The 26,201-nt window shown below is 45.7% G+C and overlaps 1 protein-coding gene across 4 annotated transcripts in view; it reads right to left on the reverse strand.

Annotated features, from left to right (window-relative positions):
- CDHR2 (cadherin related family member 2) overlaps nt 1-24,050 on the reverse strand; it is a 28,984-nt gene extending 4,934 nt beyond the window's left edge. Inside the window, exons 1-26 of one of the 4 annotated variants that reach the window (XM_035105813.2) lie at nt 23,981-24,050; nt 20,615-20,679; nt 19,643-19,711; nt 18,360-18,499; nt 15,539-15,592; nt 14,928-15,017; nt 13,926-14,015; nt 13,080-13,205; nt 11,793-11,936; nt 9,576-9,651; nt 9,003-9,109; nt 8,619-8,852; nt 7,768-7,923; nt 7,094-7,261; nt 6,828-6,889; nt 6,459-6,699; nt 5,962-6,201; nt 5,369-5,438; nt 4,035-4,649; nt 2,932-3,003; nt 2,456-2,505; nt 1,816-1,967; nt 1,236-1,338; nt 1,052-1,140; nt 649-732; nt 113-190 (exon numbers count right to left, since the gene is read on the reverse strand). In XM_035105813.2, coding sequence (XP_034961704.2) covers nt 113-190; nt 649-732; nt 1,052-1,140; nt 1,236-1,338; nt 1,816-1,967; nt 2,456-2,505; nt 2,932-3,003; nt 4,035-4,649; nt 5,369-5,438; nt 5,962-6,201; nt 6,459-6,699; nt 6,828-6,889; nt 7,094-7,261; nt 7,768-7,923; nt 8,619-8,852; nt 9,003-9,109; nt 9,576-9,651; nt 11,793-11,936; nt 13,080-13,205; nt 13,926-14,015; nt 14,928-15,017; nt 15,539-15,592; nt 18,360-18,499; nt 19,643-19,711; nt 20,615-20,679; nt 23,981-24,000 — 3,395 coding nt within the window. In that variant the 5' untranslated portion in view covers nt 24,001-24,050. Of the gene's footprint in view, nt 1-112; nt 191-648; nt 733-1,051; nt 1,141-1,235; nt 1,339-1,815; nt 1,968-2,455; nt 2,506-2,931; nt 3,004-4,034; nt 4,650-5,368; nt 5,439-5,961; nt 6,202-6,458; nt 6,700-6,827; nt 6,890-7,093; nt 7,262-7,767; nt 7,924-8,618; nt 8,853-9,002; nt 9,110-9,575; nt 9,652-11,792; nt 11,937-13,079; nt 13,206-13,925; nt 14,016-14,927; nt 15,018-15,538; nt 17,726-18,359; nt 18,500-19,642; nt 19,712-20,614; nt 20,680-21,812; nt 21,917-23,980 lie in introns of those variants that run through there. The other 3 variants (XM_035105814.2, XM_035105815.2, XM_060271602.1) reach the window with 3 other exon arrangements.
- Between the last annotated feature and the right edge of the window lie 2,151 nt (nt 24,051-26,201).

Below are 26,201 nucleotides of genomic sequence, written 5' to 3' on the forward strand. Positions count from 1 at the left end.
TACCTTTACGTTTTTACAATGCTTTAATCTGGAGAGTACCAGGTTGGGGAAGGCCACACTGACCTTTGCCTAGGCTCCTCAGCCCAGCCCAGCTCCGTGATGCGTCACTTACGTGCGTACTTCTCCGGGCATCAGAGCTGTGCCATTGCTATAGACAAAATAGGCCTCCATTGCTGTCTTCGCCACAGCCCTAGGGGAGTTGAGACGGTGATGTGTAAGATGGACATGTGTGGGAATGGGGAAGGGGTATTGCCAGAAGCCCCTTCCTAGACCTTTGACTGATCAAAGAGCCAGCCCCCAGGAAATTATTGGGTAACCCAACTGGCTTTGCAAACACAGCCAACCCCTGATGAATCAGCACTACAGAGTCAACAACATCATCTCTCACGCTGGCTACATGCAACCTCAGTGCTTGGTACCTCAAGGAAGACATGAATCCTCAAATATTCTTTACCCCTCTCCATTTACTCTACAAACATTCAAGCACACTTCCGACCAGCACCATACAGCCACACTGGCTGATGCCTGTGGCCAGCCATAGATGCAAGAAGCATCACAAATACTTCCCCCTTCATTCATGCTTCTCAGGCACTACTGTCTTCCCTTTAACTTCACTCATTTCCTTTCATCTTGTTCTGTCTCAGTAACCTGTCAGATCTGGAGCTCCCAGAATCCTCGACGGACTTGATGTTTGCTACATAGACTGTTGCTTGGGTAGCTCTACTCAGAGCCCTGGAAGAAGCACAGAAAATGAGTGTCTCTAAGTGTCTCTTTAACTTCATGTTCAGGGATCGGCTCCTCTGTGGTGCATGGCCTGCTCTGCAGCCTTGGGCATGAGATAGTAATGGTGCCAGTAAGTTTCAGAATCCGGCTTTAGATCTGAAAACATTAGCAGAATAGGAATTGTTAGCACACCCAAAGCCCTCAGTTTTTAATTGTATTTGCAGTGCTTCTTTCCTTTCTTATGTTGTATTTTCCATGGAATTCAAATTGCAATACAATAGATATGTCCCTGGATCAACCCACTGAAGGGAAGGGAAAGATGCCATACACATTGATTTCACCCGAGTTAGACTGCACGTCCTGCAAGGAGGAATCAAACACCAGCCGGACACGGTAGCTCTGGTCGACAGTGTAGATCTGGAGAAAGAGAGAGGCAAATGTTCTCAGAAGAAAGCCATGGTGGAATGTCTGCATTGCGAAAGGAATCTGGGTAGATCAGAAAGCTGCCTTACGTCCAGTGATACTGAGGAATACAGTGGAGGGTTCCCGTGGTCTTTGGCTTCTACTGTCACCCGATACTGACCCTTCAATGAACTGTCAAGGCTGCTGGCAACTCTGGAGAAACAGAGCAATTGATATCAGAGGGACTGAGAGTTCCTGATCCCAGAGTCTGTACAGGGACAGACCAGCCCCTAGTTCCACAATGCCCTGTCTGTGCATGTGGCCCTTAGGACACTGCTCCAAGCTTGGGGATAGATCACAGGGAGACCAGATAAAACATGTACTAAACTGGAATTTATAGAGAAGTATTAGACCCCGAACAGGAGAAAGTGAGAGGCTAGTGTTAAGCTACCTATTTTGCTATCACTGTCTGTGCTGAGAAGCAACACTCTCTTTCTAAATAGGATGACAGGAGTATAGCTGCATTGGTCATGCTCAAGCTATTATCAGAATTTCCCCAAGATCAAATGACAGGCAATGCTACACTTTCCTCTTGGCTTCCATTCTTCCTGGATTTTCTCTCCCTGCCAATATAGTGACCACCATTGTGTTCTCCACAAAGCTCCCAGACAACAAAACCCCATCAATTACTGGATGCTCCCAATGTAGAGGTCCTTCTCTGCTGTTGTCACCACTTTGAAAAGATTTTCACGGATCTGCTCGGGTCCTTTGTCTGGGATGAAAAGTACCCTGGAGATGGCAAATGAAATCACACTGTTCACACCCGAATCAGCATCATTAGCCTGGAAGGAGAAGGAAGAGGACACTATTGTTGCTGCTTCTTTGAACTACCCCACATCACATAGCCTGTGGGAACTAGGAGCCAGTTCCCACCACAAGGAAGAAGCTGTGTGAATTGTAGGTGGGTTCCCACGAGGCAAGACACAGTGATAACAGCAAGAACCTTTATTGAACTACATAACTGGGAAACGGGCAGAGCAACTGCTTATATACATTCCTGAAACCCTGGGCCACTCCCACTCCCAACATGATTGGCTGTCTAAACTTCCAAGCTGCGAATCACGACTCAGAGTTCAAGGGCCAATGGCAGAGGCCCAAATCCTGAAATGTTCTGTGATTGGACATCATGTATTGAATCAGAACACAGGAGCTCAGAATCCTTAGTCCAGACTCAAGCTCAGGCAAACACGGACCACTGAATACATAACACTGTGTACCCAAATGAGTATACACCCATACACACATGTGCCCCAACATTGCATTCTCTCACCTTGACCACAGCCACCTGCAGGTCCACAGGAGAGACTTCTGGGATTATCACTGCAATAAAACACCAGATACAGATCAAAGAATGGGTGCCACATGCTGGACATACTGTACTGTAGGTCTTTCCTAGGAGCTTGCTCTCACTTCTAGCTCCAGCTTCCTTTGTCCTGGTTAATGTTAGACAGGAAGGCAACCAACTGCTCCTCCCTTAACAATTGATTGGGGAAGATTGGCTATTTGACACTACTGGAGGAGGAAAGGATACCCTTCTGATGGAAGAAGGAGCTTTCCGAGAGCTACAATTGCTTATAATTCATTAGGGGGGGGCTCCAATTGTCTCAGCCCCAAAGATCAGGCAAGAGGAATTTATTTCAAAAGCTGGAGTAGAATCTGTGATGCAGTCTCTCATACACCACCATCTACCCATCTATCCATTAGGGGGCAGTAGCGGCACATTTCTCTTGCATATATTGCTCTCACCAAAGGTGGTGGTGCTTTCTTCAAACACTGGTGGGTTGTCATTCACATCAGTGATTAAGATTCTCAGGGTCTCTGCAGGAAGAAGAAAAAGCACAACAGAGGAGGCACTAGTTACTGACTGAAGTGGCTCTGCAGACTCCACCCTGCTCCCAGTGAGGAACACAATACTGTATCACCTATCAAGGTTTGTCTCTCAAGTCCTTCGACAAACAGCCCATTCACATACCGGTAGCTTACTAAATTAGTTCACTGTTCTGTTGCCTCCATTCCACAGTGCTAAGGAACCTCCAGCTGTGAAGATGCTGGGGCCAGATTAGCGATGACAAAGTAGGGAAGTTTAGGGAAGTTTTTAATTTGTGATATTTGATGTATTTTAATGTTTGTTGGAAGCCGCCCAGAGTGGCAGGGAAAGCCCAGTCAGATGGGCGGGGTATAAATAATAAATTATTATTGTTATTAATTATTATTATTATTATTATTTCACCCATGCTTTCCCCTCTAAAACAGGTTCTCTACAGCCATATCTCTCCCAGTGGGCCTCCCGAACCACTCCCTGCTGGGAGAAAAATGGCTGCAGATAAAAGATTATTTGGGGTCGGGAGGAGGAGAACTGCAGGTGGTGAAAATTCAGCCCCTCCCCCTCCATAATCCCCTTTCCCCCCCCAGTCTAGGACCCTGTGATTTATTTAAAAAAACAAAAAACCAGCAGAACACAGGTTGAGTTGTTGTGCCACCATCACACTTGGTAGTTGTTTCCTGATGTAATGACATGATTTTTTTATTTTTTTAAGTCAACTGTGCAACAAGGTAGATGAGACTCTGGAAAGTTTGCCCAGGTACAAACTTTCTATTCCACTGACTCATTTCCTTCAGCAGCTTTTCTATATACAAAGCACACTGCCTGTGAGGGGAAGGCTGGGATTGGAGCATATGGTATTTCCATTACCCAACAAGGATGGCTCCCTGAAGCATCTCCAGCTAGGACCTAATGCTACATCCTAGCAACAAAGAGAAAGTAGGACTGATGGAGAAAAGGAAGCAAGCTGTAAAGCTCTCAAGATTCGGAGGGGATGCAGAACCAAGTCTTCACCCTAATGTCTTACCATTTCCACTGAAGGGGTCTCCCTTCTCAGTGAACTCATCCTTAACACGCAATGTGAGCTCCACCAGGTCACAGGCCTCATAGTCTATCTGCGAACTATTCACAAAAATTGAGCCATTGGGCTCCAGAAGGAACCACTCCTGACACACATTGCCCACGTTGACTGAACGATTGAAGCAGGCTACAGCTAACTCCTGGAATACCAGTGAGTGGTTGGTGTCCACGTCGGTGGCATTTAGCGTGACAACTAACTCATGCAAAGTGACGTTCTCCAAAACTTCAATGTCTCGTGGTGGAGATGGCTCAATGGTTGGGGACTCGTCGTTGACATCCAGCACGTTCACCCTCACCACAGCAGTGTCAGCATTCACAGCCCCCCCAAAGTCTGAATTTTCCGCCTGCACGGTCAGATTGAAGAACTTCTGCTGCAGCCGATCATAGTCAAGAGCAACATCGGAGTCCAGACTCAAGCTCCCCTGGTACCAGCCAGAGCCAAGGCGATTCGAACGCACCATAAAGTTATTTGAACCTGTGCTGCTTACAATGTAGAATGAGATGCGGTTGTTTATCTCTGTTTGATCAGCATCGGTAGCCTCCACACTCCCCACAAAGACTCCTGGAGATGGAAGGTTAGTTAGAAAGAATAACATTTTCACCACATTGCCGCAGCCCCACAGATCTTAAAAATCAATGCAGCCTCTACACTTCTAATGCTCATGAAAAACAACACTTCCTAACTAGGAAATGTAATTATATGCTTCCTGTTTAAAGCCTTGCCACACCTTGTCACTGCTAATCAGTGCAATAAATACTACAAATCACTGGTAAAACATCTGTTTTAGTAAGTATAATTTTTTCCCCTTCAAATTTCTACAAATGAATGATAATTTCTAATTTCCTAAGGAAATCCCACTCTGCCAAAGGAACCAAAAGTTATCATTCATCTGTAAGAACTTGAAAAAGACTGCTTGCCAAAACAGACAATGTTTTTTGTATATGGTTGAAAACCTATTAGTACAATGCAGGTATTATTTAGATATAAGTTGGGTCCCCCTATTTGTTGTGCATACTATTATTGTCAACAGAGGCAGATTTAAGGGAGAGCGACCGGTTTGGGCGCACTGAGTGCAGAGCCTCAGAATGCCTCAGGGGGCACCACAACTATGATGTAGAATGGAAGGGAGGGCACCAAATTTTGGCACTGCATAGGGGGCTGCTGAAATTTAAGACCCCAAGGTCCACCACTGTTGCCACTCTCTTGTTGCATCATGTTGTTGTCCCAGGTTAATCCTAGTTCCTTTCCACTCTGGACTAAAGATCACTGGCTCACCGTACCTTGCAAGCCCTCTGGAACGGAAAATTCATAAAAGGAGCTGTTGAATCTGGGTGCGTTGTCATTTATGTCCTAAAGAGAAAAGGGGGAAACTGGTAATGGGGCCATTCCACATCCAAGCATCCACTTAGGGCTGTAGCTCAGTGATAGACTATCTGCCTTGCATGCAGAAGGTCTCAGGTTGAATTCCCCGGCATCTCCAAGGAGCGCTGAGAGAGAACCCTGCCTGAACCCCTGGAGAGCTGCTGCCACACAGAGCTCAATGGACCAAAAATTTGATTCAGTAGAAGGCAGCTTCATCTGTATGTTTCTCTGTACTCAAGATAATATAGGGCATCCTCGCAGCAATGACAGAGCTAGCTGCAGGAGAATGTAGTGGGGCTATCACATCCTCTAAATAAGCAGGGATGACCCTGTTTCTGAGACCCCAATACAATGGGTTAGCCATCTGCCACAAAACACACATTCTTAGGGTGCCTGTTTCCATCACCGACAGACACTCTGGAACCTGGCTCAGCTTACCTGAGCAGGGCCTAGGGTCCCTCTTTATGCATGAGTCTCCTTTTTCCAGAGCCCTGACTGGGTGCACCATTACCTCCACGATGAAGGTGACGTTCACTGTGTCGTTCAACTGAGGGATGCCCAAGTCATGCACAAGGACTGTCACCACCATCTTGCCCTCCAGCTGTGCAGGGATGGCTTCTCGGTCCAAGGGCCCTTTACTGCTCAGCACTCCTGTGCTTGGGTCGATAGTGAAGTAGCTGCTGAATTCACCAGGCACAATCTCAAACTGCAAGCGGCTATTATTGGTCTCTGGATCATCCTGGTCGGTGGCCTGGGAAGTGAGTTGAGGGAATTTTCAGCCAACAATGAGAAGAAGTAAGATCCTGCTTGCTTAAGCCAAACGGGAAGTGTGGATGAGTCCTAAGTGTGAAGGTGTCTCCTGCTACATAAACTTTCAGGTGCATGTACTAGGAGTAAGTAATTACTTGTTGTCCTACGAGTAAATCATGCCAGGGTTACAGCTGCCTAATTTGGAAAGAAGCCCAATGCCCAGGTCCAATAAAGGGGGAAATGTTGCTTTGAAATTACCTGGATCTGGACACGGGTGTCCTGGCCCTCCGTGACAAAGACATTGTAGGAACCCACCACAACTGGAGGGTTGTTGTTGATGTCAACTACTGTGATCTCCAACTGTGTGGATCCAGACAGACCACCCCCATCCACTGCCTGCAAAGTGGCATAATAGACAGAACGCTTCCCCCAATCCAGATTAGAGCCATCCGCCACTAGCACTGCCCCGCTTGTTGCATTCACTGTGAACGTGGAATGGCTGCATAACAGAGAAAAGACACAACCTTAGTTTTGAGATGTTGTAATTCTCGCCCAGCAAAAGTAGGCCTACACCACAATGCTCTCCTTGTTCCTCCCACTGTTTCTCTAGCAATCACATGTACATACATGCTCTGAGGAAGCAGATAGTAGGTGATCTCTCCATACTTTCCACTGTCTGGATCAGTAGCCTGCAGAAAGCAGAAGGATCAAACTGACTGTTATTTTTGTTAATTGACTTCCCCATTGGGGATGTGAAGCCCAAGATGCATGCTTCTCAACATGGCCGTGAAGCACCTGGCCACATCACAGAGAATAGGGTCCTTCTGATCACACAGACGGAGAGCTCTCTGCCCCCACCTCCTGGTCCCAAGGCAGCTGCGGAACTTGCTTACTGTGATGTTAGAGGAGATAACGGTGCCAGGTGGACTCTCCTCCAGTACGAAAAGTTTGTACTCGCTCTGGTTGAACTCAGGTCTGTGGTCATTGGTATCCGTGAGATTGATGGTGACCATGGCAAAGGAGCAGCAATCAGTATCCCTTCCAGTGTCATTTGCTACAATCTGCCAGGATTAGAAGGAGCCAAGTAAACCTCAGCCCAAGCATGGTCATGGTCATGGGGGCAGAAGTGGCTTCAGAGTGACTCTTACTAATCTTCATGCTGCCGCTTTTTGTGGGAAGGATCTAAACAGGGTCTTCTGGGCTTCAAAGGCTGTCTACATTGTGGGCCTATTTCCTTGGCAGTCAGCCAAGGTATAATAGGATGCTCATACTTGATGAGAATCCAGAGCTGTTGGGGATGCTTTGATTCTACAAGAAGATGGTCAGTCACACAGTGCTAACCACACAGTTCCCACACAGGCTGACAGCTTCGGGCTGAGCAGACAGCAGAATGAAGTCCTTTTAAAGCTACCTTCTGGGCTGCCTGATCATAATCCTCATTTAGATCTTCTACTCTTAAATGGCCTAGAAGGAGATTCAGTTACTTTTAGGGAACAAACTGCTGAGTTAAGATCCCAGCTCTTGGCAGGAAGGGAATGGAACTCCCCCTGACCCTTGTTTCACTCACCTCCACGGTCATAGTAGGTGTCTTTTCGTAGTCCACAAGACTTGAATTGCTTACAAGGACCTGCACGGTGCCTTCATTCACGATTTTCTGGGGTGAGACTGAAAATGCAAATGCATCTGGACCCCGCAGGGACAGCTGGAAGGTACCATTGGAGCCCTGTTCAGGGAAGAAGTCAGGGAGCTCGGATAATCAAACAGGAATAGCCAGCCTCCCAGGGCTAGGCATGGCCAAAGCAAAAGTAACCGCCCCTTCCCTCCCCCACTCACACTCGTGCACCCACACAGACCACACACAAATGCACATACCAACTACATGTACGCAACACACATACACACACACATGGAGGCACATACAATGATATAGTATAGTTTTTTGCCATAGACTGGAAATTGGAGATAGGAGCTACAGAACTGTGTTAGGACCACCTACCCTTGAATTTTCCAATAGCTAAAATACTACAGTTGTTGACATAGTATATTCTCCATATCAATTTCATATTGAAAAACATTACAAATGGTCTTGGACCGACTGTGGCACACTTCTGAATATACATTTAACATCTTACAATATGGGATGAGACATTTTAGATTGACCTTTGGCTTATGTTTTGAGTTATACTCCGTCATCACCTGTTTTCCTTCTATAGCGATGCAGATGCTTGCCAAAAATCATAAGGCGCCACCTTCCCACTGCATGGTACGAATGGCCCAACACTAACAAGCTAGTTATAGGCAAAAAGGGGAGCAGCATCCCAGGATAGCACTGGCTTCAATCATCCCTGGAATCTCCTTGTCCTTCGAGCTTTGCATCCCACCCACCCGAAGCCTCGCAGACTCTCCTCCCCTGCTCACCTTGTCAGGATCATAGGCAACAATGTTGAGGCCGGCCACAGGTGTTCTGGCAGAAGCGTGTTCCTCAATATCACCGGAAAAGACACCCTCTGGAGGGCCTGTGAAGTCACAGGTTGCGTAGTCCGTGCACAGATAGAACTGAGGCTTGTTGTCATTTATGTCAGTGACCTGGATGGTCACAGTGGTGTTCACTTGCGCCACCTGCTGGTAAATGTTGAGGTTTCGTTCCCGAGCCTGAGCATTGAAGCAAGAGAGAGAGAGAGAGAGAGAGAGAGAGAGAGAGAGAGAGAGAGAGAGAGAGAGAGAGAATCTGAGGCCTTGGACGAGAGGGGGGTGGGGAGGGCAGAGAGATCTTCCACTTCCCACAACCGCTCTGCTACTCACCACAACCTGGAGCTGCACCTCTTCACCTGGAATGCCTTCTCGGTCCAGGTGGCCGCTCACAGTGATGACTCCTGTGGCATTGTTGATCGTGAACAAGCTAGTGGCAGCTAGGGCAGAGGGGAAAGAATGGTGGTTTGGGAGTGGGGACACACATCATCAACCACACTGGAGTGGAGCCCCAGTCATGCTGTTTTCTACATAGACACCACTTTAAATCACTAGCACAACCTGATGGGGTGTGGTACCGCGGATGTAGCTACCAGCCCAAGGTAGCGCATTATGGCTGGCAATGCTGTCTGTCTCAGTGGGAAGAGCTTGAGTGATCCACTGGGACAGAAAGAGCATCTAAACTGATGTGCAGACCTTTCACCATTTGCTAACGAGCTGTGAGCCGGTTTGTTCTTTGGCTTTTCCCTCCCTCGTTGTTGGTACCCTATCAATCACCTCCTCAGTACCACCTGCCATTACATAAACCACCTACACACAAAGAGAGATACAGGATCTCAGGCACTCTGAGTACCGTCTGCACACTTCATGGCCCATTGTGCCCTGGTCCACCCTTCCATCACTCACTGATGATGCTGTAATCGATGATGTCATTCACATTCTTGTCCTGGTCAATGGCCTGCACCTTCACCACTGATGTGCCCTAGGATGAGGAAATGGCCAGTGAGTGCTGGGCCTGCTTTGTACCGGCCTCCAGTAAGTAGGGAAAGGACAGGCCTCCACCTAAGGGAGTGGGGGCTTGAGGTCCGTAGCTCAGTGGCAGAGCATCTGCCTTGCAAGCAGAAGGCCCCACATTCAGTCCTCGAAATCTTGTATTGAACTACTTGGGTACAGGGTACCTCAGGGATAGCCTGCACCCTTCTATTCCAGAGCGATCGCTGAGATTACCTGCAGGAGCATCTTTGGTCATTCAATGGGTTGGGGAGGCTCCTTTGACAACAACAAGAAACTGAGCCTTTCATTTCATCAGCCTGGTGAACACCCTGACAAAAGAGATTCCGCAGGCACCTTCTGTGCCAACTTTTAAACACTTGCTGAAAACATTTCTACTCCACCAGGCCTATGCAGGCAATTATGAGTACATTCCCCATAATGGTCTATTGATGTTTGTTTCAAATTTATATTTGCTTTTAACTTGCTTTTAACTTTTTATTACTTTATTGCTTTGTTTTATGTTTTTATGTTGCTGTAAACTGCTGTGCTATATCTTAATGTTACAGCAGCATATAAATAGAGTTTTAACAATATATCTATCTATCTATCTATCTATCTATCTATCTATCTATCTATCTATCTATCATCTATCATCTATCTATCTATCATCTCCAGGTAAGGCTGAGAGAGATTCATCTGTCTGAAAGCCTGGAGAGTTGCTGCCAGTCAGTGCAGACAATACTGAGCTAGATGGACCAGTGGGTCTGACTCAGTATAAGGCAGATTTATGTGTCCCTAAGTGTCTCTATTATCTCCCCAAGTGTCTCCCCAAGTGTCTCTATTATCCAGGGACATCTCTGATTTAGAGAAGCCGCTCCAGTTTCTGATTTGATCTCGGAATGTCCTGCATTTCCTTAGGATGTCCTTATTTTCATTGGAGAAATGTTGGAGGGTATGGAGTTATCCAACCACCGAGTTGTCTAAAGGCAATCACAGATAGGGAAGGTTTTTTTTAAAAAAAAATGTTTCATGTTTTGTTATGTTTTTATATGTGTTAGAAGCTGCTCAGAGTGGCTGGGGCAACCCAGTAAGATGTGTGGGGTATAAATAGTAAAATTCATTGTGAAATGGGACGTCCCTATTTTCATCAGAGACGTGTTAGAGGGTATGAAGTTCCTGCTTGCCAACTTCAAGTGCTTAGCAACTCACAACCCCTGCAATACAGAGCTGTTCCGCCTGGCCTTTGGACTGGACTTAGTCTGACCCCTGTGTTTTCCTCCCTCGTGGCTTGGATTTACGGACTACTTAAAATGAGGCTGCATTTTAAATTTTAATATTGTATTTTAATCTGTATTTTAATTAATTTCTTTTTATGTTTTATTGTAATTTTATTGGTGTTAGCTGCCCTGAGCCCGGTTTTGACTGGGTAGGGCGGGGTATAAATAAAAATTATTATTATTATTATTGTTATTATTATTATTATTATTATTATTATTATTATTATTATTTGCCTAAAGCAAAGGACAAGATGCCACCACCACAACCTCCTCCCAGTTCTACAGACAGAAGCCAACTAGACTGGCATTTTAACTCAGCTTCAACACTGGTCATGCAGCAGCATCCTCCATTGCACCTGAATGTAGCAGGCTGGCTTAAAGGGTGCAGGGCAACCTGTGGGACACACACCCCGCTCTGCCCTCCAAAGGCTGGGAGAGGCGCAGAAGGATCAGCCATTGGGGCCGCCCAGCTGCCTTACTCTGGTCCCTGAGTGAGTTGGGGCACATTGCAAAAGTGACCTGTGTTCACTCCACACTTGATGCCATGTTCCTTTCTTTCTTGCTCTGGCCAACTTTCAAAGCTGCTTTGTTGAGAACTGCTGCCATGAAGGGCACGGTTTCCCCTTGAAGGGATAAGGTTAAGCCCACATATTTACCACACTCATATGCTTGTCCTACCTAGACAGACAGACAGACAGACAGAGACAGACAGACGGATGCAACAAGGTACAATTTGATGGAAAGCCCCCAAAGGCTGCAGTTTTTTCATGTCAAAAGAGAGCCATGTCAGAAGCTGCAGGATTTGATCACTTGAGGGTCAGGAGGACACCAGAGAGCTGAAGACATCCCTTACCAGAGGGCAGTTCTCTGGTACAGAGCCTGAGTATGGTGCTCCCAAGAAAACAGGGTCCAGGTCAGCCACATCAACAACTGTCACAGACAGATAGGCTGTGTTGTTCTGATAGATGAGCTGGCCATCCAATAATCCCCCGTTATCCTAGAGAAGGAGAGGGAGACACACACAGATAGAATGATCACTTAAACTCTGTTCTCTCTACCTAGCCAAAATGTATCCCTTCTCTGCAGCAATGCATACTGTTTTGTCCCTAGTAAACCCTCCCTGCTCATTGCACAATAAAGAAACAGCACCCTTGTCTGGTAGACACTCTTATTTGCTTCAAACTTCTTTAAATGTAATTGTTGCTACTGCTACCAGTACTACAAATATCAAAGTCTTCTAATGCATCTTAAAAGGAGAGGAACCAAAGGAAGAGGATGGAAAATACTGATGAAAGCACATGCTGATGCAGGAGTGTTTGTTCACAGCATTAGTAATCTTTATTGATTGCTTGAGAATCTGGGTTTTGGATCAACTGGTGCTTAGACTATGAAAGAAATAACAGAAAAGCACCTCCCAATTTTAGCCAAATCACTGGGTGGGTTTCTATTAAGTTTTACTCAGAGTAGGACTGTGGGAATTGTGGACCGTGACAAAGATAGACAATGTATATGCAAATATAACCCTCTAAAAATATCAAAATACTGCACAATATTATCAAGCAGTAACAAATGGGGAGTACCAGAACAAAAAGATATGTTTTTTCACATGCATCTGAAAAGCTGAACTGCACTAACATACAAAAAATGCCTTGACTCCCAAGTAAGCCTTTACTTGGCACTCAAATGACAAAAAGAATTGGCACCAAGCATGCTGTCAAAGGGGGAATCATATCCCCAAAGCCTTAAAAACCAGCAGCTAATGAGGCCTCCACAAATATAAATTGGCCACGACTGGCCCATCACTTTTTCTGCCTGAGGTGAAGGACAAGATTCCTGCCACCACCAGCATCCCACAACCTGCCCACTGGACTGCCAGCTGAACCTTACTTACTTCAGTGCTGGTGATGGCTCTGTGTCCTCCACAAACCTCCAACACTTTGCTGCCACTCACCACCTGAGGCAGCCACCTCATTCTGCCTAATGGTAGGGCCTGGCTGCTCTGCCCATAGCTGCTCTGCCCATGGTACCGGTAGCTAGCTGCCTTTCTCTTTTTCTGGTAAATGCTCCACAGAGAGAAGGTGGTGTTTACCCTCCCCTCTCCTCCCTTTTTCTTCCCGGCATGTCACAGTCTGAGCCTCACCGTGGCGAAGATCTTGATTCGGTAGAAAGTGCTCTTGTTGTTGTAGCTAAGTGACCCATTCAGGACCACCGTGCCATTGTATTGGATATAGAAGAGGTCGTGATTCTCCGCATCGTTTGGGTTGACCTGTGTATGGCACACGCGGTGCATAAATGTGAGCCGTGAGAGAACAAAAAAGCGGGGAGCTTTTCCCAGAGAAAAACAGCAGACCCTCCCCCCAGGACCCTCCCCCCTTGTGGCAAATCCTTGCAAGTGTTAAAGATCAGTTGGTGACGGGTTTTATTTATTTATTTGGTAGCTTTACACCCCACAACTTCAACACACACACAAAAATCCTCAGAGTGGTTGGAAGAACACTCAGCAGCAGGCACAAGGAAGACCATCCAAATGGTTCTCTCCAGGGAAGGTAAAAATGTAGGAGGAAGCTCAATAAATTTTAAACTTGATGCCTTCTAATGGCAGCCTAAATCTGCTGCCTGAGGTGGTATACCTCACCCTACTTAGAAAGGAGGCCTCCTTCCTTGGAACCGACATGTTTAGTTGTCATTTAGCCATTACATAAGGAGAGTCCTGCTGCGTCAGAAATCCAGCATCCTGTTCCCCACAGTTGCCAACCAGATGCTTACCAGAGGACTACAAGCAGGATAGAGAAATGAGGTAAGTCTATCTGCATGTATAAAATCCCAGGTTTCAACTGATCTCAGGCAGCTGGCTGCAAAAAATATTTCTGTCTGAGCCTCTGGGGAGATGTTGTTAGGCTGACTAGAAAGCACTGGGGCAGCTCATTCTTTGTAAAGCAGCTCCTTGTACCTTACATCTGTACAGTATTTACAATGTGACACTCACTTCCTCAATTGAATAGGATACCCGTCCAGCGTTTCCACTGTCTATGTCCACAGCTAAAACTGTGTAGATTGAGGAGCCAATTGGTGTATTCTGAAAGAGAGAGCATCAGACAAATCTGTTTAGATAAATTGGTGCTTGTGTACTAGGATCGTGGCTCCTGTTTCCACACAGACACAAAATGCAGTGGTTCCCCGAGTCTTAGGTTGCCCTGACCAGAGAGGTGTCTCAGTTGGTCATATAGTACTATTGTCACTACTGGCGAGACTGGGTACCTTCAGTAGTTTGTTTGCTTGTAGCCTACTTGATGAAGGAACTAGTGAAAGTACCAAACATTATGCAGGAGCTAGAGCACTCTGGCTTTGATTTCACAGAGGAATCTGATCAAGCCAAATATTGGGGAAAGCAAACATCTCTGCCTTATCCCTTAGTTTAACTCCTTTGCTGTGGACATTTCCATCAGATGAGTTATTGGCTCTTCAGTTCATGGAAGCTCCTGGAAGGCTGCCGGGCATGCGTAGAAGCGACTTCCAGCGCCGCTCTGCCTGATTTCCGGTGCCCACACATGGGCAGAGCGGCCCCAGAAGTTGCTTCTATGCAACTTCCAGTGCCACGCCGCTGCTGATCCTGCATTTTCCAGCGGGAGACTTGGCAGGTATGCCTGGAACCCCACTTGCTTAAAACAGAGATAACCCAAACAAATACAGGTCCCTTAGTTCAGCACATTGTGGTCAGCTGAAATTAACCACATTGGGTGGGAAGCTGCTCCTCCCAAGTAGTTTCCCAAGTGCCACTGGGCACATGCAGTTGCAGTGGGCCACTTTGTGAATTGTCCCTAAGACCACAGAGAGGGCTGCCCTGCAAATCCACCCAGATAGGACAGGTTCCTTAGATTATAAAACGGATGGGATATTTGCATTGCTTCCACTGTCTTCCACCAGCTGTGGAATGCCATGGACCACAAAGAAAAGAAGTCTGGGCATGAGCTCAGGAAGGCAAGGGTACCTCTGGGACATCAGTGAAATAGGGTTCATTCTGGAATATTGGCTTATTGTCGTTCCGGTCTTCTACAATGATGGTGATTCCCATATCGACCTGTTGAAGGAAGAAAAAAGACAGTAATGTGAGGAGACAAGGTAGAGGGGCTTCAGCACCCAAGGACTCCATACAAGGATGGAGGAAACCTGAGCTTTAGGGGAAAGGTTATTGGATGCAAAGGAGGCCAGGGACTCCTGAGCCTTCTATAGAAGGGTAGAAGAGGCAGCTTCATCAGGGACTGCTCATCAATGGAGACAGGCTCATATTTTCTACACAACTCTTGAAGGTACAAGAGTCCTGTTCCCCTTTGCTTCTGGTCACCTGACACAGGGTTGTGCTGAGCTTTTCCTACATTTGTAAGTAGGAGCATGAGATCTCAGCAGACATTGGTTTAGTGGAAGCTGCTTGGTGAGCACCAGTTTAGTCCAGCAGTTGCTCCTCCTCCTCACCACCACCACCTGAGAACTGGGAGAGCAGCCACCTTCCATGTCCCATTCCACAGGCAGGCTCCCCTGATGGATCTTTGCTCCATGCTTAGCATCAGTGTTATCTTTCCCCCAGCATGTTTCTTCACTTACTGGCACACTTTTCCCATCCGTCACTTGGGCATCCAGAAGCATAATTTTTGTGTCCTGGAAGGGAAAATGCAAATCAGATGCTGATTGGAAAAGGGGCATGATGACACCGCCACCTTTCCTATCAAGATACTTCTTCCACAGAATCAGAATAGTCTGGGATGCCTCCTTTCTTACATGCCTGAAAGAGACATGGAATTCTTGAAGCAAGGGGTTCACCTAGTGAATAAAACCACTGCCATTAATTGCAAGCTTGAGCTGCCCCCATCGCAGTGGAGTTCTCCCTCTGCTCTCTCTCCTTGCTGAAATTTGTTCACCCCATTTAGAGAAGGTTCCAACATGGGGCCCTTCAGATGTTTTGGACAACAAGTCCTATCATTCCCGGATATTGGCAGGGGCGGAGCTACCTGCCCCAGCCCGCGGGGGTGGAGCTAGCCACCTGTGCGGCGTGGGGGGGGTGCCGCTTGCCGCCTTCCTCCGCCAGTGGATATTGGCCATGCTTGCTAGAGCTGATGGGAGTTCTGACCTGCAACATCTGGAGGGGAACCAAGTTGGCTAATGGTAAACTTAGAGACATAGTTTCACTGATCAGCTGAATCACCAAGGCATCACAGAGCACTTCAGGGGTCTCTGCTTTGACTCTTGTGCAACCTTGTACAGATTCCACTTTGCCCATGCAAGACCAAAATCCCTTCTGAGGTGCCTCATTTTACTCCATGGTTGATTCATAATTCATCCAAATCTGACACACACCCCTAATACACAAATAATCACACAAACACACATACAGTGATACCTTGGTTTACATACTTAATCCGTTCCAGAAGTCTGTTCTTAAACCAAAGCCATTCTTAAACCGAGGCGCGCTTTTCCTAATGAGGCCTCCCGCTGCTGGTGCCCTTCCACCGTTCGGCTTCTGTTCGTAAACTGAGGCAAAGTTTGCTAACCAGAACACTACTTCCGGTTTTGCGGAGTTCGTATACCAACTAGTTCATAAACAGGGCTGTTCTTAAACCGAGGTACCACTGTATAATATATGGGTTTTGGCTAGTGTGCCTGAATATTCTATTACAAAATGGATAATGTTAAACCATGGGGAAAAGTCAGGGGAAAAGAGAAGATTTTTAAAGTCGTATGTGAAAATTCCTTAAACAGATATTAAAATCACTGTATTTCGACAATATTCAGTTGATTCTCAGGGGTTAAATAAATACTGTATATTCCTGCGTCTTATATGCCAGGTCGTATTTCTTATACAGCAAGTATATCCCTGAAAATCTAAAACCAAGATAAAACCATATTGTCATTTGTAGGACAGAAGGTAGCTTCTATTTTGAGATATAGCTGGTAAGCTCATGGGCCAAGTGTTTTTGAGAATATCTCACCTTGGTTACATTTTAGATTACAGCAAATATTTAATTTAACGTGTAGATTTGAGCCCTGGTGGTAGTGAGTAAAAGCAAAATGGGTGACATCCACAAAATTCCTGCAGAGTCCTGTCTGCAAGGAAGTACCAAAATCAGAATATTTAAAAGATAATAATAATTAGTTATATATGCATTGCTTATACCAGAGCAACAACTGCCTGGACTCAAAGTACAATACAAGCTTTTGTTCTTGTAGGTCTGCTCTTACAAAAAAAATGGCTTGCATTCAGGAAACATGGCTGCTCTTTTTGGTTTTGGAAATATCAGTGTAAATGTACTGCATAGGTCCATTTATTCCACATCCTCTTGACACAATATCAGCATTCCTCAAAAAGGTTTCTGCTAGCACCAGTCTTCCTGCTACCCTAACCTTCTTTCCCATCTCTTTTTTTGAATATTAGCTTGGTGAACATCTTCAGCAGACAATGTTTAAGGCAATTTAGTTCCATGGATGATACAGGTGCTTTCCTTGACCTCCTGGTGAAGCAGCTGAAGAGGCCTTGCCTTATACTCTGGGTATGGTCATACTAAAGTCTCAGTTACGAATGGAGCTCCCTCCGCCATTTTGGATGTGGCGCAAATAGGATTTTTTCGACTTACGAATGTTTAGATAGGATTTATTCGACTTATGGATTTTTTTCACCAATGCATTCCTATGGGATTCGACTTCCGATTTTTTTCGATTTACGAATGTGCGTTTGGAACGCATTAAATTCATAAGTTGAGGGACCACTGTATCTCTTTTTCCACCCAATCAGACCTGCTGGGAGGTTACAGAAAGTGTCATAGCATTCGTACAGGAAGGGAGGGGAAACTGCTGGGACATACAAGTAGTAGGAAAAACAAGCAGCAGTTGTACAACAAATGGTTTCAATGGTCTACAGGAAGGTTAAGGTTTATGAAACTGGTGCATCACTTCCCGCTAAAAGAGTTCCCAATTTCCAACAAACGTAATAAATAAATAAATAAATGATTAAAATCATATCAAAATAATAAAAAACAAATTTAACAATACTATATCATAGCATTGGTGCTGCCCAAATGCCCAGGAAAAAAATAAGTATTTGGCTGGTGTTGAAACACAGTCAAGACAGAGTCAATATGGGGAAAGGTGGTGTTTTAGATATAGTGGTCCTCCTTAGCCATATAAAGCTTTAAGGGTCAAAGTCAGCACTCTGAATTGTGCTTGGAAACAAATTCAGCATCCAGTTCAGTCAGGCCAGAACCAGTGATATATGTTCATGCCCTTCTTCCAGTTAACAACAATCAGTTGACACCTATGCAACCTTTATAAGAGCTCCTTTGCAAAATGTTCAGATGTGGGGGAAATTCACTGGCTTTCCCTGCCTGCTCTGTCTCTCCCTGTTGAGTTCCTTCATTTGCTTGGCCATTCTTACCTCATAATTCACTCTTTGCTTCAACGTCACATTGCCTGATCTACTGTCAAGATTGAAGTAGTGGGCGTAGCTGCCGCTTATGCTATAGGTCAAAACATCCCCTTCATCATCCACAGCCACCAGCCTTAAAACAAAGGCTCCTGCAATGAGAAAGGAGTACCAGAAGTAGAGAGAGATAGGCAGGAGGATTTAGCTAGACCACCCAGGTCGGAATGACATCATTAGAACAACAACTTCTTTTCTCTGACCCATCATCCCTGTAGGGACACACCTTTCAAAGGAGAACCAGTAAGAGAATGTTTTCTAGCTTCCTTCATCCCTCTTCCCTTCCTATCCCTTGGCCTGGATATTTGAATCATTTGTTAATTTGCAATTATTAAAATTTTGGGTCATCTAATGCAATACACCTCTAGAAAATTTGCAATTGAAACAAAAACAGACAATCCCATGGGTAATATTGTTTGTTTGTTTGTTTGTTTGTTTGTTTGTTTGTTCGTTCATTCATTCATACCCCGCCCATCTGGCTTCGTGCGATCAGCATCACGAAGCAGACACCAAGAAGTCCCACTTTAGACAGAAGACCAAATAATCACAGGATCCCCATTCAGAGGATAATTACCCCAATGAACCTTGTTAAACTACCAGCAAAGAGAAGACAGCAAGCACCTAGACCCTCCATAGAGGATCTTAAAGCTTCCTTCATATGGGAAGAAGTGGTCCTTCAGGTACTTATGTCCCAAACCATGTAATGCTTTTATTAGTTGAAATCAGCACCTCTGAGTCAGGATACGCTAGCAACCTCACTACCAAGTTCTGTACTAGCTGGGCTTTCCAGACCATTTCTAAGAAGTGTGCATGCACACGAAAGCTCATACCAAAATAAAAACTTAGTTGGTCTTTAAGGTGCTACTGAAGGAATTTTTTTATTTTATTTCTAAGGGTACATATAACACATTGCTGCAATCCAAGTGGGAGCTCAGCAGAGCATAGATTGCTGATGCTAGGTTATCTATATCCACATATGGGTACAGCTAGGTTACCAACTGTGTGCCATGGAGGCCCCGTGTGCCTCTAGTAACAATAGTAGACCCCAGACTACTTCCAAGCACCAAACCTGATTACTTCCCCAATAAAAAGGATCCATGGATCCATCCCTCATCTTCCCATCCGAGCCAAGGAGCAGGTAAGACAAAGGGAAACCCAAGGACTTCTCTTTCCACCATTCTCACAAGTGTATCATTTCCCTTCCTGAATTCCAGGTGAGCATTCTTCCCTTTACTCACCTATACGTGTGTCCTCTGGCAAGAAGAAGGTTCTGCTCATGTTGAAGTATGGTGCTGTGTTCCCTGATGCTGTAAGGAAAACAGTTGGCTGGGCATTAACATTTTTAATGGAGCCAAAGACAGCCTCTGCAGTCTTCTGAGTCTTTCCTTGTTCCCATCCCTATCTCTGTGGAGTATCTCCTGCCATTGTTGTTGTTGTTGTTTACTTTCCCCACACTACATAAAAACTAACAGTTTGGGTTTCCAATGAACTCAGTGTCAGGAAAGATTTCCTTTAATAGAGGAAGCCCATGTAGCGATGCTCCAATCCTCACTAGTAAGACTTAGGAAAATGTACCATCCAGCTGAATCTCCACCCCCAAACATACCTGCCAAGTTGCTGTCAGAGAAATAAGGGACCGGGCCGGAAATAGTAGACCGGAAGTAGCGCTGCCGCCATTTTGGAACTGGGCGGAGCATGCTCAGAAGTGACTTTTGATGCTGCTTTGCCCAGTTCCAAAATGGCCGTCGCGCCAGAAGTCCCACTGCAGCCATTTTGGAACTGGGCAGAGCAGCATCAAAAGTCGCTTCTGAGCATGCTCCGCCCAGTTCCAAAATGGCTGCCATGCCAGAATAAACCGGAAAAAAACAAAAAAAATCCATTTTTTCAGCTAGGAACAGCTGGAAAAACGGGGATTTCCCAGGGAAAATGGGAGACTTGGCAGCTATGCCCCCAAATACTGTACTAAGGAGCAGTAGACAAAACAGGTGCCGTTCTAGACCTCTACAACCCAGTCCTATGAATTTGTATGCAAATGCTACTGGCATTAAGCTGCAGCATTGAAGATTGCAGCCCTAGCCTTCTGAGGCAGTCATCCCACCCACCACCAAGGTGGGAGGCCTGATGACTAGGCACAAGACCACACTGTTTCCACAAAGAGAGCAGGGGAGCCTTTGTAGCAAATGGATAACCTTCATCGTGGAAAATCTTACCTACTGCCAGAAACATGGAGAGTATCGCCCATGATAGCCAAAGCATCCTGCTAGGGCAAACAGACCTGTAAACACAGTGTATGGAAGGATCAATTGTTGGTAACGATATGCTTTATTTCTTCCCATCACTGAACATAAGAGGAGCCTTCTTGGATCAGGCCAAAGGTCCATCTAGCCCAACAGTGGTTCACCAGATGCCTGCGGGAAGTCTGAAAGCAATGGTGCTCTCCTCACCTGTGATTCCCAGCAACTGGTCTTCAGAAAGTCACCCTCTGTGAGTTGAGGTAGAACATAGCCATCATGGCTAGTAACCACTGATGTTCTTACACTGCATGAATTTGTCTGACTCTCATTTACAAAATCGGCCAGGCACAGGAACAGTTTTTTCCCTTGTGCCATTAAATTGTTAAATTTGTAGATGTGCAGCTGAAGGGGAGGTCAATTATGGGTGGGTTTCTTTGCTTATTTGTATTGTGAGTGGAACAGTGTGTGTATGTTTACACTGCAATGTAGCTGAAACAAATTCCAAGTATGTTGGAAAATGTACTTGGCCAATAATAAATTATTATTATTATTATTATTAGCCATCCAAGTTGGTGGTCATCACTACCTCTTGTGGCAGTGAGTTTCTTAATTGAACTATGCACAAGCAGTTCCTAGTGGCCTGCATGACCCCACAAGCCTGTTGAGCTTGGTTTCCCTTGGAAAACATGGTGCTGTGCATACTGCAAACACTCATCAGGGAGGAAAACATGCCTGGGAGGACAGATACCAATAGAATACTGTTCATACTCTGGACTTCCTCACTGACAACATTTTATATGCTTATTTAGGCCTCTTGGGTGCCATAAATGACTTGGTTCTGCAGGTGGCATTGATCGAGTAAGTTCAACATATCCAGGAAGTGGCAACAGAAACCTGCTATCTCTTGTTATCTTAGTAACTCATAAACAAGTGAGGAGGTCTATGCTTATCCCAGGAACTCAGTTTCTCCTCTTATCAAATCACATGGCATAACCAAGCCAAACTGATGATGGATGTTGTGCGTCATGCAAGCTGAGGAGTGGGTCCATGTATTGCTGGACTAAGTACAGAGACCCCGGGGGTGTGGTGAAGCATAATGTGTCGGTGCAATATTCAACGACTATATTTGATACAATGAAATGTTAATAGAATGCTTAAATGGCTTTGTACTCACTGGACCAAACAGTGGAAGCTGGAAGTTAAGGTATTTCTTACTCAGTGACTGGGAACACTGTGAGCTGCGCATCTCCTTATGACCCCATCTGCACTAGATATTTAAAGCAGTACCGTACCGCTTTTAAACAGTCATGGCTTCCCTCAAAGAACCCTGGGAAGTGTAGTTCCTTAAGGGTACGGAGTGTTGTTAGGAGACCCCTATTTCCCTCACAGAGCTTCAATCCCCAGAGTTCCCTGTGAAGAAGAGGGATTGATTGTTAAACATTCTGGGAATTGGGAGAAGCCATAACTATTTAAAGTGTTACAATGCTGCTTTAAATGTATAGTGCAGATGGGACTATATCTCTATTAAGAATAATGGGACTATAGAGACCCATTAACTTTGACATAATTAATCTGTCTATCAGTCTATCTATCATCTCTTCCCTTAAACCAGCCCCAGCGAGCATGGCCCATGGTCAGGGATGATGGGAATTGTAATCCAACAATATATATATGGCCACAGGTTCCCCATTTTAGACCATACTTTGAGCCACAACATTGCCTCACCTACAAGGCCCCACCCCACCTACAAGCTCTTTGGATTAAGGGCCAGATAAAGGGACTATTTTTCTTTCCCAGCTAGGCTTGGACTCTGACCTACCATGAACCTGTTACAGGAACTGTATTCATAACTTTATATGGATGGCCCTTTGACTGTCAAGCATTACATCCTTCCTCCACAGGGATGGGGCTATCATCCTGTGAGCCTTGCGGGAATCTAGTTCCTTTACTGACTGTGCAGTGGGAGATATGCTGAACTTGCTAGAGAGTGGAATTTCTACGCACCCCTGTAAATCTACCTCATCTTTCCAAAACTTCCCAAATATGCACCACATGTCAACAAAATGCTTTGTGCACAATAATTTATGGAGACACACACTGGTCTCACCATCTCCCAGAACGTTTTGGGCAGTGCTTGGAATGTCTGTTTTAAAAAGTAACTAGTTCTACTTCAAGTTCGCCTTGTCAAAAAAAGGAACTTGTTCCAGTTCATCCCTTTACAAAAATGAACCCACCTGGGTCACTTCAGTTCAATGTTTAGCTCAAGTTCATCGAAATAATCCTCACAAAATATAATAATAATAATAATAATAATAATAATAATAATAATAATAATTCCAGCATTCATAATGCTACAAGCTGCTGTGCTGGCATATAAAATGTGCTTAAGAAATTATGTTCTTTAAGTTTAAAGACCCCAAGGATCCAAAGTATTAAAAAATTATGCAAGTGGACTAAGAAAACCTCAATGTACACACATGGTAGGGTACTGATGCCAAACTTTTTGGGCGTGGTGGTACATTTGGATTTTTGAAGGAGTGTTGTTGTTTAGTCGTTTAGTCGTGTCCGACTCTTCGTGACCCCATGAAGGAGTACTCACACAATAACCACCACAGGTTGTGACCAGACTAAAGTTGCTAAAGTTGAATAAATGTATGGCACATAGATGTCACCCAAGGAGCTCAGATAGAGCTTTCCAAGGTGCTACATGGCTCCATCATGCCACCAAAAGAAGAAGAAAACCCCTCAGTCTTCCCTGCCTGCTCAGCCTGCTCAGCCGCAAGTTCTTCTTCTTGTTATTATTTATTAAATTTCTATACTGCTCTTCATCCAAGGATTACAGGGCAGTTTACAATATAAAAACACAAAAATGCATAACCTAGTAACAAACAACAATACCGACACACACAGTTTGAAAGGCCATAGAAAGCCCTGATTCAGCACAACTGATGGAAACTGACAGTTTGTGAATCTGCTTTAAACAGAAGATGCCATTACAAAATATAGGCTTAGGCAGCCATATATTGTTTGCCACCATTCTAGGGTGGCCTATATGAACAGCCCTTCAGTCTACTCTGGTGCCTGCAGGAATCCATGATCCAGCCCTTTCACCCTCAGTTCTGGCTTTCAATGTTACCCCATCCTGTTAACGCAGAAGGCTTTCCCAGGCCCCACAACTGCTCTTAGGGCCTGGCACCTGCTGATCTATGCAGAGCACTCATTCTCCAGTGGACCAGGGATGTTTTCCCATGGTGCTGCAGAATTCCCTAATGTCATTGTAATTCCCCTGGCCACAGCACTGATGGGCAACCAATGATACACGTAACAGCCCCCTCCCCTTACCTTGTTTCCTGAAGGACCATGAGAAAGTGGCTCAACTCTGTTGCAGGCGACAGAGATCTAAGTACTTCACTCAGACTTTGGCTCCTGCTGCAAATTAGCTGATCAATCATTAACTGAAATTAGTGGATCAGGCGTTCAGCCCAACTTTCCAGTATCTCAACGTCACAAGTCATCTATCTTGCTTGAGGCTTGGCTGTCAGTCCACCCCCTCCCCCCAAGGTGTCCATGCTGTCGTTCTTCCTGGGTGTTCTAGAAAGGAAATATCCCAGCCACAGGCCACACCCAACATGACTGACAGCTTGTCACCCTGAGGGGTCTCATTCCCAACACCTTGCTCTAAGGCAGGCATGTCCAAAGTCCGTTTCGGGGGCCTAATCCAGCCCCTGTGGCAGTTTATTTCCTAGGGTAAAATCTCCCCAAATACTCAATAACTTCAATCCTAAAAGCAGCTCAAGAACTTCATTCCTAAAAAGAGGTTAACAACTTCGGTCGGTCCTTTGGTCTGTCCCCACGGCCCCTCACTTCATCAAATCTGGCCCTCTTTGAAAAAAACTTTGGACACCACTGCTAAGGGGAGTGGAGAAGAAGTGCCTACAGATTATTCTAAACAAACAAATTGTCTCTCAGTACTTGCAATAACCTTTTACAAACTTACTTTGTGAGATCTGCCTGGAAAATGGTTTATAAATACATAAAATTAGGGTGAGGACATCTTTGGCCCTCGGGGTGCTGTTGGGACTACAGTTCTTGTAATTCTGGTCCGATTAGCCATGCTGCCTGGTGCTGCTGGGAGTTGGCATCCAATAACCTCTAGAGGGCACCTTATTCCCCACCACTGCCTTAAATTAATAAACAAACACAAGCCTGCTTTTCCATTCTTGCCACTCTACCTTCTGTATGAGGTTCTGGTCCAGACTACTTTATATGGCCCAGCTGCTGCCTATGCATGATGATGACTCATTAGCGGTTGGAGTATCTGTTTCGTTGGCTGCTGTGTGACATGCAGGCCACACCGCAGAGTAGACATAGAGAGGTCAAGGGGGGGAGGGGTAGAGAATCACTTGAGGGAGATGTATTAATCTATTGCGCTGCAGAAATGAAGGGCCAAGCGTGGGGTGGACCAGAGAGAGGTGAGCTGCTTCTGAACACCACTTTTTACCATACGGCATCCCAGCAACCTTGCATTTATAGGTGACCTATGAAAGCACCAACCTATGAGGCGGGACTTCCTGGAGAGACCCCTCTTTCCCCAAGTCACCAGCCCACCTTTCAGCCCCTTCCTCTCCCCTTCAACACATAAGACCTTCCCATGCATGTAAGAAAAAGTTGCAGGCGCAGTATGCTCTTTTAAACGCACACCTGTGGTACTTCTGAAGGATGTGAGTGCTGCTGTCACCAGTGCTAGGATTACCATCTTGGTTGGGTTCGATTTCCTGGTTGGGCTCCTCTCCCTTTCCATAGCTGCCTAGCAGGCAGAAATTCAACAGCCCCAGCTTCCCTGATGATTGCTTTTGCGTGTAGCGAAACAGCTGGATTTCTACCTGCTGTTGAGCTGTTCAAGGCAGATCAAGACGACAGCTCTACCCATGGGACAGGCAGGGGAGGAAGCTACCATCTTACCCCAGGCTCCTGAGCTTGATCCTGCCTCATGGCCCCTTCCACACTCGGGCTTTGCATTTGGGAGCCCTGCATAGGGCCAGGGATGCCTGCGCTCTGGCAGGGCAGATGGACCCCATTTCCTGGTGCTGCTGATCTATGCCTTTGACTTCAGCCTGAAAGAAACTGACAAGCAAGAGGATTCACCAGACAGGGTCCCTGCATCTGTGTGTTCATAGGCGGGAGAGAGTGGCTGCAGCCTCCCCCATGACCTACTTACAGGAACAAATGGGGATTGTGCGATCTCCATTCAAGCAGAAGATGGGTTAGGGTGGAGGAAGTGAAGGAAATCGTGTCAGCCTGATGATGTGTTATTTGGGCTAGGGAATGTACTGTCACTCCTGTTGCTGTGACCAGCAAGGACACAGCAGGGGCATCCTTGGCAGTAGGGGGGGGGGAGGGCAAAGAGACAAGCCATGAGGCTCACTGCTGGTGCAAGGGGGCCTTTGGCCTCTCACAGCTTCCTGCTTTCTAGGTGCAGAGAGCATTCCCAGTTCTCAGTCTGCAGGATCCCAGCATATTACTTACTTAAAAAAACAACAAAAAAACCAGACCAGACCAGTCA

The sequence above is a fragment of the Zootoca vivipara genome, chromosome 2 (assembly GCF_963506605.1).
Source record: "Zootoca vivipara chromosome 2, rZooViv1.1, whole genome shotgun sequence".
In the NCBI taxonomy this organism is placed as follows: domain Eukaryota; kingdom Metazoa; phylum Chordata; class Lepidosauria; order Squamata; family Lacertidae; genus Zootoca; species Zootoca vivipara.